Raw genomic sequence first — 18,399 nt, 5'->3', positions numbered from 1 at the left:
CCCTGATTTTCAGCATCCGTTCAACCCGCACATGCGGCCTGTGCCTCCCCGTGCTGGACACCGAGACTACATCGGGGTGTATGGGCGAACCCTCCGTTCCTTCTTCATCCAAACGTTGTCCAAAAGCAGAGGGGAAGGAGGTTGGGTCATGGAGCACCCATAGGGAGACATCTCGAACCACAGTTACGGCACAGAGCAAGTAACCCTTTGAGCAGTGTCCCTGTGGGTGCTCCCCTGCAGCGACCTCCCGAGCAGTACCCCAGATGGAGGAGGGTGCTTCAGAACAGAGACCATAACTGAAGACTGTGCTGCAGACCCAAGTGCCACATTGGACCTGACAGCATGGATCAGAGAGTAAGGTTTCGAAGCCCATGGAGCAGCCCCACAGATCTCAGATACTGATGCATTGTTCAGCGATACTGTAGGTGTTGCCAGTGAGCAGAATGAATGTGCTACCGCCCTTTGCAGGGATGGGGTGAATCGCTGTAGCTCATAACACATGATAATACTCCCAGATATCCACCCCTATAGTCTCAGAGCAGAGATCAAGGATCCCGTGGGTGGAGCCTTGGGGGAAGGGGTGGAGTGGGGAAGGGCCTGGGGCGGAGTTGGGGGTCGAGCACCCCCCGGCACTTTGAAAAGTCGGCGCCTGTGAGCCCTTGATTAGCAAGTCATCGAGGTATGGGAAGACTAGGATTGCTTCTTGTCAGAGGGAAGCCACCACTACCACCAGGACCTTTAAGAACACCCTTGGGGCCGAGGAAAGACCGAAGGGAAGCACTTGGCATTGGAAATGATCCTGGCCTATAGTGTTGGAAAGAGGCAAGGTGGTCTCCAAAAGGGGGAAGGTGGGCTAATGGGCACAGCTGTAAATCCAGAGGTGTGAGGGGATTTGAATCCTCAACCAACCTGTCAAAACTAGTCCTTCGAAAATGGCTGGGTGGTTCTGGAGGGCATTTGGGTGACCCTCTTTCCCTGAACTCAATGTCTTGTCGGAGGGGGAGTGTGGGATGGGGAAAAAAAATCAGTGGATCTATGGAACCCAGAAAGATGAGCAGGATGTGATCACTGGGCAGTCTGTGACCTACTGAATCGTTTCTTATTTGTAGACGTAGCTATGCTTGGGGATCATAACGTAGCCCTAGAGTCTATTAGAGCGTGCAAGGACTCATCCTCCGAACACCAGGGCCCAGGGCAGACTCACAGCCATGGCCTCGAATAGTAAACCAAGCCCCTCTCTAGTTAAATGCACTGGCTCCTTCCCTTGACTGACTGTTCCCACCTACACCCCCAGTAGGAAGATCAGCAAATCCAAACCAAACTCTAAGCTTGGAATCCCAAGACCTAGGGTGCTCACATCTGGTCTTCCTGCATTTGAAATTGAGCTGGTAAGATGTGGCTGATCTGGAAGCTTACTGTGGGAAGGCTGTCATTTGGTGGAATGAGGATAATCAGTGGGATACAGTAATACAAGGGTACCAAATACCCAGGAACAACAGAGTAGGACATGCTAATGGGGGAGTGGCACTATGGGTTTAGAAAAAGCACAGCCAAATAAGGAGAAGATTTTAAATGAATTGGACAGTCCCATAAAATCTCTGTGGATAGCTCTGCCAGGCTGGGCCGGTGGGGGGAAGGAGGGCGCGCGGCAGTCCATCACCAGTGCCACACTGCCTGATAGCTCCATGGTGCCTGGGGGTTTGGGGCAGGTGGCTCAGCGTGCTGGGTCCCCACCCCTCTGCCCAAGGGGGCTCCAGGGCTGGGGGCGCCAGGGCCCCCACAGCCCGTGGTGGCTCAGAGCTCCAGGGCCCCTGCTGGCTGACAGCTCTGGCCTCCCACTCCGGGAGAAAATGTCAGAGGTCTCTGAAAGTCACAGAATCCATGACCTCTATAACATCATCTTATCCTTAATAAGGGGGATTTCAGCTATCCCCATTGTGGCAGAGCTTTGACCTTGCCCCCATGGGTCCTGCGCTTCTAGGCGGTATATGCTAGCCTCAGTGGCTCACTGTGACCTCCACGTAGCACTTCTCTCTCTAGGGCCAGGGTTACAGTCTACTGAGCCCTTTTCATCATAAGCCAGCAAGGAGGTTGGTGAGAAAACTCCCACAGTCTCTATTGTTCCTAGGCTTGTTTTAGAACAGTTTAGCCTCCTGTCCTGACAGGGCCTGACTTCCCCTTGCAGGAGGTGTTCCTGTAGTGGTGGGTTGGAGGGGGGAACCTGGGCCCACCCTCTACTCTGAGTTCCAGCCCAGGGACTCTAATGGTAACAGCTGTTAGCAGCCAACCTTTCACTGCCAGAGTTGCTACAGTTCCCTGGGCCACTTCCCCACAGCTCTCCTGCTTCTTCCTTCTTCACCCTTACCTTAGAGCTCCCTTATCAATAACTTGAGGGTGTCTTCATTAACCAGCCCTTCAGCTGCACTTCTCCTCTGGCTCCCTAGCTCTCCCCCGCCTGACTAGAGTGAGCCCTTTTTATAGTATCAGTGGGGCCTTAGAGTCAGGTGGCCATATTAGCTTAATGGCCTCACCTGACTCTTTGCAAGTTAATTTGAGTCAGGGGTTCTCATTAGCCTGGAGCAGCCCCTGCTCTGCTCAGGGAACAGAAAACTGTTAATCTAGTGGCCAGTATATCTGCCTTCTGCTATTCTGCTGTACTCAACTGGCCTGGATCTATCACACCATATTTACTGGGAACATGTCACCTCAAGGTAGGATGCAGAGACAAAGTTTCTAGACACCATTAATGGCTGCTTCTTGGAGCAGCTAGTCCTGGAACCCACAAGGGGAGAGGCCATTCTGGATTTAGTGCTAAGTGGCGCACAGGAGCTGGTCCAAGAAGTAACTGAACTGCTCAGTAATAGTGACCTTAATGTAATTAAATATAACATGCTTGGGGGGGGGGGGGGGAGGTACCAAAAAAAGCTACCACTGTTGCATTTAACTTTAAAAAGGGGGATTACACAAGAATGAGAATGATAGATGGAAATTAAAAAGCGCAGTCACAAGGGTACAGTGACTGGAAACTACTTAAACACACCATAAGTGAAGCTCAGACTAAACATATATCCCAAATCAAAAACGCCAGGAGAACCAAAAGAGCAGAGTAATGGAGAACATTAGAGGCATCCTTTAAAATTTGGAAATCAAATCCTACTGAGGAAAATAGGAAGGGGCACAAACTCTGGCACGTAAAATGTAAAAGTATAAGTATGAATTTGAGAAGCAACTTGCTAACGATGCACAAAACAGTAATTTTTTTTTAAGTTCATCAGAAGCAGTTCGCCAAATGGGCAGGTAGGCCACTAAATGACACAGCAATTAAAGGAGCACTCAAGGAAGACAAGGCCATTGCAGAGATGTTGAATCAATTCTTTCCATCAGTTTTCATTGCAGAGACGGTGAGGGAGATACCAACATCAGATCCATTCTTTTTGGGTAGCAAATCTGAAGTACTGTCCAAAATTGATGTGGCAATAGAAGAGGTTTTAGAACAAATTGATTAACAGTAAAAAGTCACCAGGACCAGATGGTATCACCCAAGAGTTCTGAAGGAACTCAAATATGAAAATGCAGAACTACTAACTGTGTTATGGAAATTACTATAACCATGAAATCAGCCTCTGTACCAGCTGACTGGAAGGTAACTAATGTGATGCCGGTTTTTAAAAAGGACTTCAGAGGCGATCCTGGCAATTACAGGCTGGTAAGCCTAACTTCAGTACAGGGCACAATTTATAGAAACTATAGTAAAGAACAGAATTATCAGATACAGATAAACCTGATTTGTTGGGGAAAGTCTTTTGCAAAGGGAAATCATGCCACATCAATCTATTAGAATTCTCTGAGGGGATCAAAAACATGTGGATAAGGGTGATCCAGTCAATTTATTGTGTACTTGGATTTCGAGAAAGCCTTTGAGTAGGTCCTTCACCAAAGGCACTTAAGGAAACTAAGAAGCCATGGGATAAGAGGGAAGGTCCTCTCGTGGATCAGAAGCTGGTTGAAAGACAGGAAACTAAGGCTTGGAATAAATTATCAGTTTTCACAATGGAGAGAGGTGAACAGCGGGGTCTCCCAGGAATCTGTACTGGCACCGGTGCTGTTCAATGTATTCATTAATGATCTGGAAAAGGAGGTGAACAATGAAGCAGCGAAGTTGGCAGACAATACAAAATTATTCAAGATAGTTAAGTCCCAAGCAGACTGTGAGGAGTTACAGAGAGAATCTTACAACTGGGCAACAAAATGGCAGATGAAATTAAATGTAGATAATGCACATTGAAAAAGAAATCTCAACTATGCATATAAAATGATGGGGTCTAAATTAGTGGTTACCACTCAAGAAAGACCTCGGAGCCACTGGATAGCTCTCTGAAAACTTCCACATAGTGCACAGCAGCTGTTAAAAAGACTAACCGTATATTAGGAACTATTAGGAAAGGGATTGATAATAAGACAGAAAATATCATAATGCCATTATATAAACCCCTGATGCGCTCACACCTTGAACACTGTGTCCAGTTCTATTTGTTCCATCTCAAAGGATATAGTAGAACTGGAAAAGGTTCAGAGAAGGGCAAGAAAGATGATCAAGGCTCCCATAGGAGATTAAAAAGATCAGGACTGTTCAGCTTAGAAAAGAGACGACTATATAGTTTCCCTTCCCCTGCCCTCTAGTGCTGAGGGGACAGACATGCATAGCAGAAATCCACCACCACAGCTGGCACCAGGGCGTTGGCAGCCTCAGCAGAACAATCAAGGCTTGAATGTCTCAGACAGAACTCCTACTCCACCCCAGGAGCGGACCTGAAGGTCAACGGAGAGGCACCTTATTGAGGGAAGTTCACATGGCCCTAGCCCGTACTATCCCTGTCCTAGGGAAAGACAGAGGACCCCCGGCCGCAGGGCTGCCAGTCAGACACCAACATTCCATGTGGTCACAGCCCCAATCCCCGGCTTCTTGTTTGCATTGGTCAGATTGTTTTTAAATTAAAGAAGGAGCAGTCAGTTTAGTGAGACAGTCCTGAGTAACTGCAGTACCCAGGCTCTAAGAGGAAAGGTTGTGACCATTCTATGCCATGAAGGATCAGAACATGCCTGTGGTGTCAGAGGTCTGGAGCCTCCGGATATCAGCATCACAAGTTTTGCATCAGATTTTAAGTTACATCCTGCCCCTATTTCTGTCACATCAGTGGTTCCAGCTGACCTGGAAAACTCATTGCACTGCTGCCTCGGTAGCTGCCATACAAACTGGGTCACGATAAAGGACAGAGCGTAGCAACCCACTGCTTTCCACGGCGGCCCTGAGATGACACTATTTCATAGCAGCTTTGGGCCACAGGAGAAGAAGCCCTTCCAAGTAACCCAGCCGCTCCAGCAACAGGAAAATCAGATTTTATTCCTCTTGGCTAACTAAATCCTGTGCAAACTTTCAGGATTTATGGTATTTTAAAGGTTTTCCCTTCAGCACAATATAATATGTAGCATTTCTAGAAGACTAAACATCGTCATTAATTATGAGCGAGACTGGATTATGGCTGCAACTAAGCATTTCTTGGTAACTGCCAAGAAGGTGCATGTTTCTCTTGGCAACCCCAGACACAGATGAGGGGCTTGCACTGGACACAAACATCGATGGATCAGACGGCAGAGGAGGCAAACTGCCTAATTTCAACAGCCACCATCATTCACACAATATTTTTAATAGCTCAGCTAGACGGGGCCCACCCTTTCTGGGAGACTCGGCTGGAACCCGCCGAGTTCAGCCTTTGCTAACGTGCCATTATACAACCAGACAGGAGCTCACAGAGAATAAATAGGAGGTGCTCTGGAGTAGCATGGGGTTGCACGCCAGCAAGGAGAGATTCGGTGCTTTGCAGCAGTGTTGGGCGTACACCTGGAGCAGTGGGAGGTAAAGATGCAGTTCAAAAGGTGAACATTTGCCATTCTAGCTTGTGTTAGCTGCTCCACTTCCCCACAACAGGCACTGTGCATATAGCCACCCTAGGGGAGAGAGGGGCTGTGTACAAGCCAGGTGTATGTAAGGTGCTTTGATTGGCACCCGAGCAATGTGTGGTAAGAGGCAGTCAGGGCTTAAAACGCAACAGCTGCGCAGCTGTAGTGCAGCGTAGACACGGCGACAGGATGCATTCTGCCGTCAGCGTGATTAGAATACCCCAAGAGGTGTCTACATCAAGGGTCAGGTCAGTATAGCTTCGTCCCTCGGGGGGTGGATCTTTCCCACCCCCCAGAGACGTAGCTATAGTGATGTAAATTCAGAGTGTCACTGAAAATCTTATTCCCTGTGTGCCCTTCATCCTGGGAGACCCCCACCTCCCTCGCTGCTGAGCATAGCCACCTCAGTGTTGGAACATAGCACGGCTGTGGAGGGGAGGCAGACTAGTGCAACCAATGGAAAGAGAAGTCAGGCCAGGACCCCGGAGCTAACACCTCCGACGTGCAGGAAGGATGCTGTGGGAGGGATGATAGCCCCGGATGGTCAGAGTTAAGGCTCTTCCAGCAGCAGGGAATCCCCTAGCACCATGCTGGTGCACCGGTTCAATAGCCAAGATGGAATAGCACCACCTCCTGAATCAGACACACCATTTCCTGCAGCAGCCTGGGTTTTCTGTCGGTGTCACCCATCCAAATTCTGATCTGCCCTGACCGTGCTTAGCCTATGCCACCTGATGAGAACAGCCCAAGGGGGGCATGGCTGTATGAACCAGCTGGTTCAGACAGCGCTAGGGGCCATCTTGTGGGATGCCCCAGCCAGCAAGGGCTAGGAACCTGGCAGAAACTGATCACTCAGCCCCAAAGGGAGGGAGGTCCCGCACCCCCCAACAGCCAGCCTTCTGGCTCGTTCCAGGGAGAAGACTGCAGGCTTGTGCGTGAGCAGCATCTCCACCGCGTCCCACGGAAGTGTCTGAGCAGCCGGAGCAATTTGTTGAGACTGGCCGAAGGATGGGGCAAGGGCGACCGGTGCAGAACTGAGACGCAGGCCAGCCCATGCTGCCTTGTCCCAGCTAGCTGACACCCAGGCGCCCCAGGCTCGCCTCTACTCAGCCCCTTGTGCGTGGGCTACTGGCAAGCACTTGGAATAGCCAGTGGCCCTTTAACCACAAAGGCCAAGTGGCATGGCTCTCCAACTCTGCAGTGAGAGGCTGCATTTCGCTGCACTCTGGCCAATAATGCATCGTTAATCCCCATTCCCACACGGGGGGGGGGGGGGGGGGGATGGGAGAGGAAGTTCTGCCCACTGCCAGCACCTAGACAGATGGACAGACACCCAGCAGAGCAGACTGTCAGCTCCTGGCACACAGGCCTCTAGTGCTGGTGCTGAAGAGGACTATCCACTGGTTACAAGCGGTATTAGTGCAGCAAGTTCTCGACAGGCCACAGCCACGAGACTGGTGGAAGGACCTAACTGGCACAACCCACCATCCGTCTGATGTCATGTGTGACTGGGGAGACCACACCAGCCGGTGTCTTACACACACACACACCAAAAAGCGAGGCCTAACATACAATGGTAGAGCTGTAGCATGAGCAGTTGGAGGGTGTGGACGCTGGAAGTCTTGGAAGGAAACACAGGCTGGGCACACAGGGGAAGCCACTACTTCTTTCCCCTCCTCAATGCTTCCTATAACTCAAGCCATCCCAGAGGGGAGAAGGACCTCAGCTTCCCAGAACCCACAGGAAACCTTTAATGGGGGGGTGTTTAATCTCCATGCTGAATGCAGCTCCGACCCCACTATTTATTTTCTAATCACTGCATTTGCTGAGTCGGTCTGAGCTGGTCAGTCAGAACTCAATGGCGCTGAAGCTATTTCGTTCAGCTGCTGGAAAAACCTGGAGGCAAACAACCCATGTGGGAGCCACCTCCCTCCCCGCTGGAGCTGGGACTGCTGACAGACCCTGACCAGTCACTTTGAATTCACAGAATACCAGGATCAGGATGAAAGGGGACTGCAGATTGGAAGCAGGTGTCCCGCACTGAAGTCTTCATGGCCTAAAAGCTTCCCCATGCTCTGTGCAGAGAGCCTCAGGGAAGCCAAGAAAGGACCCTATGCCAGAGGATGAGGTGGCAACAGGCAGGACTTCACCAGGCAAAAGACAGCCAGAGCCTGCGGCAGCCAGCAGCCATTCCAGGCATCCAAGATTCAGTGGTTTGGGTGTATGAACACCCAGAGGTTGGTACAGTTCTTCATCCCATGCTGAACAGCCTCCGTGGAGCTGCCCGGAGCACACCCCACCGCAAGGAGCTCAGTCTGTAACGATATCCTTCCAAACCCTGGTACCTCTCCCAAATATCAGACCTCTACAACAAAGATCCCGTACACACAGGCTCTGGACTATCTGCGCTTGTAGCACTCTGGTCGATTCAGTTCCTTCTATTGGGCCCATCACCGTGGTATCTGACCACCAATCTCTAATTCGCTTTGCTCCTCCCAGGTTGTCAGTTCGTTCTCCCCCACCCTGCTGGCAGACCAAGGAAAGAAGGAAGTACCTGGGCTGCAGCTGGCTTGGTCCTTGGGTCAAAGATCCGCAGCTTCTTATCCTGTAGAGATACAAGAACAGTCGGAGGTGAGCGCCATGGAGAACGCAGGACAGTTAACGCACATTGGGCTGAATGCATGGGGGACCACCAGCCACAGAACGGCACTAGCCCATGACCTCCACCCTCCTTGGGGCTGCTGGCTCCTGTTCCCCTATGGCTCGCCCCATCCCTTCCCAAAAAGCCCCCTAGAGGGGAACCCCCAATGCAGTCTGCTTTAAGTGAACAGTGTGTGTGTGGGGAAGGGGGGCATGTGGGGAGCCAGACTTTGCCCAAGGAGCCAGTCTCAGCGGGGCCTGCTCTGCAATTTGTTGGAGTGGAACAATGGCCAGAGCTTCCAGTCCCCAGCAGCTGCAGCAGAGAGAACCTGCTCCAGGAGAGACCCGAGTCAACGCCCAGATCCATAGTCACACTTGCCCTCATTCAAGCTGCTTTCTCCTGACAGGGGTGGAGATGGGTCCCTGCGACTCCCCAAAGGTCCCCCAGCCTGTTTCTTTTCTGACTCCTCTCCCCATGCCAGTCAGAGCTGGCATTGTTCCAGCCAAGGGGGCTCCCCCTGGACTCTAGCAGGGATGCTTCTCCATTGAGTAATAGCTGGCAAGTCCTGCCTGCTTGGGGGTGGGGGGGGGTCTGCCAGAGCAAGCAGAGAGTGCAGGCCCTGGTACCCGGGGGACCAGCCAGCACTGCTGCCCTGGGGCACCTAGGGACCACTCACACCTGGAGGAGGAGGGGACTCTAAAACAAGGGTCATTTAGAGACCCGCAAATGCCTGGTCGTTGGGCCCAAGGTGGAGGTGAAGGCCAGGGGCACACCCCCAGCCCAGTGACTGTCCCACACACCGTGCTTGGAAAGTGGAGGAACCATGTCACACTAAAAAGCAACAGAGGGTCCTGTGGCACCTTTGAGACTAACAGAAGTATTGGGAGCATAAGCTTTCATGGGTAAGAACCTCACTTCTTCAGATGCAAGTCCTGCATCTGAAGAAGTGAGGTTCTTACCCACAAAAGCTTATGCTCCCAATACTTCTGTTAGTCTCAAAGGTGCCACAGGACCCTCTGTTGCTTTTTACAGATTCAGACTAACACGGCTACCCCTCTGATACATGTCACACTAAGAGGCAGCTTGATTAATTATTCTCATGCATCCTGCTGCCTCCCAATCAGCCCCACTAAGGGAGTCTCCAAGGTGTCACTGCAGCTCACAGACACACTGGAGCTAGCTGTCATCTAGCCAGGCCAGCTACCAGAGCCACAAAGCCACCTGCCGCGTGTGGTCCGCACACCCCTGGGGATTCACTCATGGGGCTAGGATAAGCTGCTGCAGCTTCCCTGCTCCGGTACCTGAGCTGGCTGGGTTAAAGCTAGCTTGGGGACATCGACCCGAGCTGCGATCGTGCCCCAGGACTGCAGTGCAGATGGGCTCCAAGTCCCTGAGGTCTATATATCTGCCTTGTTAAAAAAGTCACTTCACGGTCCATGAGGGAAGGAAAGGGAACCCCATCGGCCTAGGAAATGCTGTCGGGGACTGGGATGGGCAGAGATCAAAGTGCATTTACAGGTGAAATAAAGTGACTGAGAAACAACCCTTTGTATGCCACTCCTCTGTATGCCACTCCTCTGCTCTGCCACATGTGGCGAGCCCTGCAGCTCTGGTTAGGGGAGAGGACGCTGAATTTATCTGGCTGGCGTATGAGCAAAGTCTGCGCTGGCAGCAGAACTCCCAGCAGGGTGTGCAGACCCCAGGGGCACTGACAGGGCTGGTGCTTGGAAAGCCGCTGTCTGTGCTCACCCCCGAGCACGCTGGCTCTGGCGGGACAGAGTTCCCCCCATGCCAGGGTGACCGGCTCTCCCATGGAGCCAGCATGGTGCTCACCCCAACCTGATCCCCCTTCACGGGCATGCAGGCTTGGGGCTTTAACCAGTTTGGGGCCTACCTATTCCCTCCTCCCCCATCAGATGGAAACCCATCCCCTCACTCACAGGGTCGAGGCCGGCACTTGAGCCATCAGGAGCCCATAGGTCAGGGTGGGGGGGAGTAGAGCTGAACAAGGGGAAAGCCACACCTGCCCCCAAAGATGCTAAGGAAGGAATTGCAGGCTCCCTCGCCTCCAGCTCTTGAGAGCCTGGCTGGGGAGCTCCCTGTGGCAGCAGCTCAGAGGGCCGGAAGGAGGACAGAGGAGGCTGCAGCCTCTGCAGAGGAAGGATGTGCCTTTGGCCTGGCTGTTAGTACAACGACCAAGCCCTTGGTCTGAGCGTTACCCTGGAGAGCCCTGCCATATGCATGGGGAGTGTGGTGACAGCAGTCGGCAGACTCGGCCTGACACCCCACGTGTCCCTAGAGCTCTGGGCTGTGTGTGTTAGGGAGTGTTCCCATGCACAATCCATGGGATCCAGTCACAGTGGCCCCAATTGGATTCACCACCCCAGTAACACCCCCAGGCACTGACCGCCCTGCAAACTCCTCTTGCAGGCCAGGGCCCCAGGGATCAAGCCCCTTATCAACATTGCACTGACCACAGTCCAGGATGATCAAGGACACTGGTGCAGACAAGGACAGTGGCAGTGATTCCTTGCTCCATCTCCGCCCTAGAAACCCTGCGTCCCTGGGCTGCTTCCTCTTCTCTTGTGCTCTTGGGGCCATCTCTTATCTTGTTCCAGGAGAGTCCAGGGGTCTGTTTTGTCTGCCCATGTGCCCTGGCCTGTGTCCAGGGGAACATGAGTCGAGGAAGGCAGCCGTGGTGAAGGCCAACGGGTGGGGGGAGCCCTCAGTGGAATCAATAACAGTTCCGAGCACACCACAGGGGCGTTAGAGGTGCCGACTGGCCTGGCTAGGGGGCTCACTTCTCCTGGCAGAGGCTCCCAGAGGAGGTGCGACTAGAAATGCCTGGACCAAGGGAAACTGCAGCAGGGCCCGATTCTAAGGCGGCAGGATTGAGAGCTGACCTCATCGCAGTCACCTGCCCCATCACCACACTTCCCTTGCCTCTCAGGCATCCCGCTGGCATGGCACCTTGCAGATGATCCATGTTCCTAAATCACTTTGAGATGGGGAGGGGAGCCCTGCTACTCAGCTCATCTCCCTGCCGGGGGCCAGGAGTGCTCTTCACTGGCTTATTGATTAAGCGCATCACCCTAGCAGTCCCAGGACACTGCAGGACTCTGAGGCGCTAGGTGCTGTACAAACCCAGGACAAGTCTATGCTTCTTTTGCTAGTGCCAATGCCACGGGACCTCTGCTGAACTGGCAGCAAGGCTGACCCCGCTCAGCTCTGAGGAGTGGGAACTTAAGGCATGCTTTATAAAGGGGGCCTGAAAGCACAGTTGCCAACTTTCACGCGGTAAATAAGCACCCAGACTTTCACAATGAGCCAAAAATCAAGCTAATCCCATTTCAAAACAAGGCCAAAACAAGCCAATCCCTAAGATCCCCAACACTCTAGGTGACTAGATCCCCCCAGTGTGCAGTCTGGGACTGTGGTGGGCCTGCTGTGCACCCCTGACTCTCCCCACCTTGCCCCTGCTTGCCAGGAGCGGATTTAAAAAAAAAAAAAAAAAACGCAACAAGCAATAAGCCAAACAAGCAACAAGCCAAAAACTAGCCAACAAGCAACTCGCAAGCCAATTAAGCCAAAAACAAGCCCAATTCTGTGTTTTTTTCATGGGTTTGGCATGTCTGCCTGAAAGGCGTCTTCCCCTCACCTCCATCAAGCAGAGCCCCCAGGCAGCCAAGGGCTGATGAAGCAGAGAAATAGCAAGGTTGTGACCCTACAAGGAAGCACCCTGCAGTGGAGAGAAATGATTACGATTCAAGCTGTTCAAACGCTCAGAGCCTTTCTCCCAGCTCCAGCCTTCCCACAAGGGCATGGGAGGACGGGAGTGCAAGGACAGAGCTCCAGAGAACTGGTCTGGAGAGACTCCTCAGGGAGCTCTAGTGATGGGGAGCCCCAACAACGGTGGGACATTAGAAGGGATAGGGCTGCGTTAACACCATGCCCCCCAGACTGGCTCTGAGCAAGAGGTACAGTGCCAGGACCCTAGCAGCGCCAGCCCGCCCACCCCAGCTCTGCTGGAGAGTCGAGTACAGACAAGGCTGGGGTGCCCTGAAGGTTGGAGGCCTGCCCTTGCAGAATCCAGAGACCTGCCCTAAGCTGGATGCTGGAGGCAGGCAGGGAAAGTGCCACACAGCTGGCCCTTCCAGAGCAGTACGTGTGTCACAAGCACCATCTAGTGCTCGCTCGCCAGTCCCACACCATCACCTTCTCCCTCTCCCAACCGTGCGCTGCGATGCCCCACCTAGAACACAAACGCAGCCAGCTCTGAGACGCCCTGCCCCCAATTCATCATTTCTACAGTGCCCAGAATGTGCCTGGTGACTTTCCAACAAAGCTAAGGTTGCCAGGCATCCGGTTTTCGACCAGAACACCCAGTCAAAAAGGGCCCCTGGTGGCTCTGGTCAGCACCACTGACCGGGCCAGTAAAAGTCTGGTCAGCAACTCAGCAGGGGCCCAGGACTAAGGCAGGCTCCCTACTTGCCCTGGCTCCACACTGCCCCTGGAAGTGGCCGCCAGGTCCCTATGGCCCCTAGGCCTGCCCAGCACCGGTTCCACAGCTCCCATTGGCTGGGAACCGTGACTAATGGGAGCTGCGGGGGGCAGCACCAGTGGGCACGATGGCAGCGTGCACCACGCAGAGCTGCCTGGCTGCCCATGTGCCTAGAGGCTTCAGGGACCTGGCAGCTGCTTCCTCAGAGGGCTTGGCCCCCCAACCTCCTGCCTGGAGTCCCCTCCCACATCCTAAACCCCTCATCCCCTGCCCCACCCCAGAGCCCACACCCCCAATGAGAGCCCTCACCCCCTCCTGCACCCCAACCCCCTGCCCCAGCCCGGAGTCCCCTCCCACACCCTAAACCCCTCATCTCCTGCCCCACCCCAGAGCCCTCACTCTCCTGCCCCAGCCAGAGCCCCCTTCTCCCTGGCCCCACCCCAGAGTCCTCCCCTACTCCAATCCCCTGTCTCAGCCCAATGAAAGTGAGGGAGGATGGGGAAGATTGAGTGACAGAGGGAGAGGGGATAGAGCGAGTAGGGGGCGGGGCCTCGGAGAAGGGGCAGGACAGTGGCAGGGCAGGGGTGTTTGGTTGTGTGTGATTAGAAAGTTGGCAACCCTAACACACATCCCTGCCTCAGCCGGGAACGAAGTTTGCTTCTGCTGTCCCTAGGACCAATGGCCAGGAGTAAGCAGCAGGTTTCTTTAGGAGGGAAGACTCCATCTCTCTGGTGAACTGAGCTGGGCTGGCGGTCATGGACTCATTATTATGCTAGTGAACGGAGGCCCATTGTGCTAGGTGCTGTATATTCGAGAGAGGTGCTGCCCAGAATGCAGGATTGCCAGGTTCTGGTCACAGCTTTGTTACTAGCTCTACCTCTGGGCCCCCACCCAGAGCCGTACGCTGGGATTAAGTATGTGCCTAGTGCGTGTGCTGCTAGAGATCCTTGGGGGAAGATGCTACAGATGGGCAATGTGTTACTCTGCCCTCTCTCTCAAGAGTGGCCATACTGGGTCACACCGAAGGTCCATCTAGCCCAGCACCCTGTCTTCCAACAGTGGCCAGTGCCAGGTGCCCCAGATGGAATGAACAGAACAGGTAATCACCCAGTGATCCATCCCCATCACCCATTTCCTCTTGATCACTCTTTGCTTCATGCCCACTGGCACAGCTCTCCATAGCATTGCTCAGATCAGTCATCTCATGCTGGGTTCCGCTATGAAGAGGAGATTGCAGGCTGGGGAGTCCTTCCCATGCTCCAGCTCTGCTGCAGGTGTGTTTGGGGCACGCTCGCTCCTGTGGGCCCTGCAGAGCCCGCCCAGCTCTGGGGGAGGAAGCTGGTGTCTGTAGGGCTGGTAGGGACAAAGACAGCCTAGCCTGGGTAGTGGGGAAGGGCAGCTGCAGCATATTTCTTCACAGGCATCCACTAAATTCTCAACGGATGTCTGCCCCTCCTGAAGGCAGAGGCCTGCCCAGGTGTCAGGGGGACAAAAACAGGTCCTTTAACGCTGGCAAGAATGGGAAGCATCCACAAGGACACCCAGGGCCCTTACAGAGCTAGGGCTCCCTCCCTCAACACCTTCACTGGTAAGATGAGCAGGTACAAAGGGCAAAAAGCATCACAGCGACGGCCTTGAAACAAGTTCTCACCAGCATGGGGCCCAGGGGCTCAGAGCCAGAGCTGTCTCCATCACTCAAGCCCACCCCAGACCAGCTGAATATTGCCAGTTCCCTTCTGCACAGCTGACTGACCAGAGCAGTGCATCAGCCCACTGCACAGGCACCTCGCAGCACGGCAGAGCAGGCCTGCCCCTCACTCCCACACAATGCAAGGAGACCCGGAACAGGGGAACCCACCGGGAGCTTAGCCCATCCTCCCCTTTATCTTCCAATGAGCAGCAGAGGTGCCAGGGGTAATTGTGCTGCCCCTGCTGAAATCCAATGTGGAAACAGCCTGGCAGGGCAGCCATCCTATGGGGGGAAACCAGCCCAGTTACCCCTCCCACACTGTCCTCATGGGGCACCAAGCACCAGTGACCCCACCTCTTGCCACAACCCCCTGGGGAAGAGAACAGGCTGGGAAGAGCCACTCACAAGCACAGGAGTGGTCAGGATCAGCCACAGCAGGAACCTTTGGCCACCATCACCATGTCTGATGCTTTGACTGGGTATTCTCTGCCCTCTGCTGGGGGTGCCACCGTCCTCCCTCATCTCCCGACCTGCCCCGTGCACTCCCCACCCTTTCCCATCCTCCAGCCGGTGAGCTAATCACCTCCCAGCAAAACCCAGCTCAGGCTGGTGGCACTGCCGTACCGTGAGCTGAGCATGCCAGGGTTTGTTCTTACAGCCTCCTTCCGCCCAGACACCATTGGTCTGGTCATTTCAACAGCAGTCTCATCAGTGTTTGCACAGCGCCTAGCGCAATGGGACCTCAAGCCTGGCCAAGGTGCCTGGGAACTGCTGGAATACAGCTAAGAATCTACCCCAGAAAGCAGGAGGGGCAGGACTGTTTGGAGGAGTCAGAGTGGGATGCGAAGAGAGAGAGTTTCTGAGTGACACACATTGCTGGAATCTCCCCCACAGCTTGGCCAGGAAAAGCATGCGCTTGCCACCCATGACAGAGGTCAGCAAAGACCCAACAGCTTTGGAGGAGTCTGATGGTCCCAGTCACATGCATTGGTAGTGACAAAGCTCAGTCTTCAGGGACCCATGGGATTTAAGGCATAGGGCCTGAGATCTAGGGTGAAATCCTGGCCTGTTGAAGCTAATGGCAGAACGCCCCTTGACAGCATCAGGCCAGAATTTCCTCTTGCTGCTGAAGTGTCCTATTTGCCTCCAGCATCACCTACTAAGGCAAGGAGCCCATAATCCCCCAAGCCATGTCATCTCTGCCATGGCAAGAGGTGGCATCAGCCTTTCCAGCCTGGCCAATGGAAGCCCTGCGCTCAGAGGGCTCAAAGTCAGACGCCTGCAGCGACCAGTACGAGTCACAAGAACGCCAGCCGCTTGAAAAAAATCACTGGATTGCCTTCACATGCACTTCAGCCATGCGGTCTACAATCCCGTGGGCAAACAGAAGGGATGGGACAAAGAACAAGACACCCGCCAGTGCAGCCACACAGGGAAGAGACAGCCCTGGGAACAGCCAATCGATGGCATGTGATTACCTGGGCTGATATCAGCGAGCTGTCACGGATGTCTAATTTTGCCTTCCCCAGTCAGCAACTAGAAGTCATTAGCCCAGCTGCAGACAGATTTGCCAGCATCAACAGGAATATTACTGCCTCACTTCCTCTTCTAGAGGCACAAAATGCAGTATGCCTGCAGAGTCCAGGTAGCCAGGGAGAGCCAGCACCGGCCATGCCAAGGATCGTACATACCCTCAGAGATCATGGGGTACAGAAACTGCAGGAATGATTGGACAATCAGAGAGAGGGACAAGTTGCAGGAATTTACTTTGAATACAGTTGGTTCTGATTATAGATCAAGAAGTTCTACTTGTAAACCGTGGGAGTTTTGTTCATCAGGATCTCAAACACTTTTGTACACACCTAGTAACTAAGTTCCCTCTAAGCTGTGTGGCCACACAGATATCAAGGGCTGTGCAGGCGGGGAGAGGTGCCTCACCCCCGGCCTCAGGCTGCTATGGCAAGAGAGGGCCGAGGGGAGTCCTCTCTCCCCACCACAGCCCTGGGGCAGCCTGTACCCCAAACCAGTCATCCCCAGTCCCACCCCCCAAACTCCTCATCCCCAGCTACACTTCAGAGCCCTCGCACCCCAACCCTCTGCCCCAGCCCTGATCCCCCCCACCCCTCATCCCCAACCCCACCGCAGAGCCCTCACCCCACCCCCCCTGCACCCTAACCCTCTGCCCCAGGCCTGAGCCCCACATCCCCAGCCCAACCCCAGAAGCCCACATCCCCAGCCGGAGCACTCACCCCCCCTACACCTCCAACCCTCTGCCCCAGCCCTGATCCTCCCGGGCACCCCTCATCCCCAGCCCCACCCCAGAGCCCCCACCCCCTGCACCCTAACCCTCTTCCGCAGCCCAGAGGCCCCCCCAGCACCCTGAACCCCTCATCCCTAGCCCCACACCCAGAGCCAGCACCCCCCACACCCAGATCCTCTGCCCCAGCCCTGATCCCCCCGCACCCCAAGCCCCGCATCCCCAGCCTCACCCCCCTGCACTCCAACCCTCTGCCACAGCCATGATTCCCCCCCGACCCCTCATCCCCAGCCCCACCCCAGAGCCCTCACCCTCTGCACCCTAACCCTCTGCCCCACACCAAGCCCCTTCCTGCACCCTGAACCCCTCATCCCCAACCCAATCCCAGAAGCCCACATCCCCAGCTGGAGCCCTCACCCCCCCCCGCCACCCTCTGCCCCAGCCCTGAGCCCCCTCCCACATGCCGAACCCCTTGGTCCCACCCCCACCACACATCATCTCCATATTGGTGCACATAATACAATTAATTCTGCACATGGATGTAAACAATTAGAGAGAACAATTGCGTGAATTCTGCTGCTGGAAGCCAGGCAAATCAAGAATCATGGAAAATCCTGGGTGACCTCTGCTGGCCATTCTGTAGCACTGCCTGACAGACTACTTGTGACTAAGGCTCTACTTGAATTGCAGAATGATTGTCAAAAAATTGCAGCTGAGTTGCGGACAAGCCATGGAAATTGCAGAAAAGTTTTACCACAAACAATAAGATCCATTATTAAAGTATATTATTACTTTCCCGCGATTTTCTGCTGTCAGCTGCCCGGGAGGGCACGGCAGGGCTCCCACTGTCAAAATTGTGATGGAAGCCTAATATTGCAGAATCCACAATACCGCAAGTTAAGTAGGGCCTTATGACTACTGATTATGATGACATTAATAACTGATTAAGTCTGATGTTAAGTGGCAGTGTCTTGAAAATACTGTATCTAGTAAATAAAATATTTAACTCTTATTCAGCCAGATGAAGAGAACTACAATCTGCAATAGCACCATCTAGTGACTCCATTAATATTACATTCCTATTTTACAGAAGGAAGAATCAAGTTTACTATTACCATAGACTTGAAAGAAACTTGGAGAAATGCTTACTGTGCACTCTGGTGCAGTTCTCTATACATACTGAGCATATCCCCAGGAAAGCTTGTTTCTGGACTTAATCTCTGTGATTGCAGTTCTTATGCATAGACCTGCTGCCTGAAGGTTATATTGGTACCCATGCAAGCAAGCCAGCTGTTACATAGCCTTAGAACATTGCATAGAGTACTCCACCTCTGCAGCACACGCTGCTCAGG

At 53.7% G+C, this 18,399-nt stretch overlaps 1 protein-coding gene across 1 annotated transcript in view; it reads right to left on the bottom strand.

Annotated features, from left to right (window-relative positions):
* Positions 1-18,399, bottom strand: part of CORO7 (coronin 7) — a 165,271-nt gene that overhangs the window by 127,718 nt on the left and 19,154 nt on the right. The window contains exon 7 of the mRNA XM_054041318.1: positions 8,513-8,563. Within this exon, the coding sequence (XP_053897293.1) occupies positions 8,513-8,563 (51 nt within the window). The remainder of the gene's footprint in view (positions 1-8,512; positions 8,564-18,399) is intronic.

Source organism: Malaclemys terrapin, chromosome 10, assembly GCF_027887155.1.
Source record: "Malaclemys terrapin pileata isolate rMalTer1 chromosome 10, rMalTer1.hap1, whole genome shotgun sequence".
NCBI lineage: Eukaryota > Metazoa > Chordata > Testudines > Emydidae > Malaclemys > Malaclemys terrapin.
Note: the sequence above shows the minus strand (reverse complement) of the source record. Positions and strands in the feature narration are given on the sequence as shown.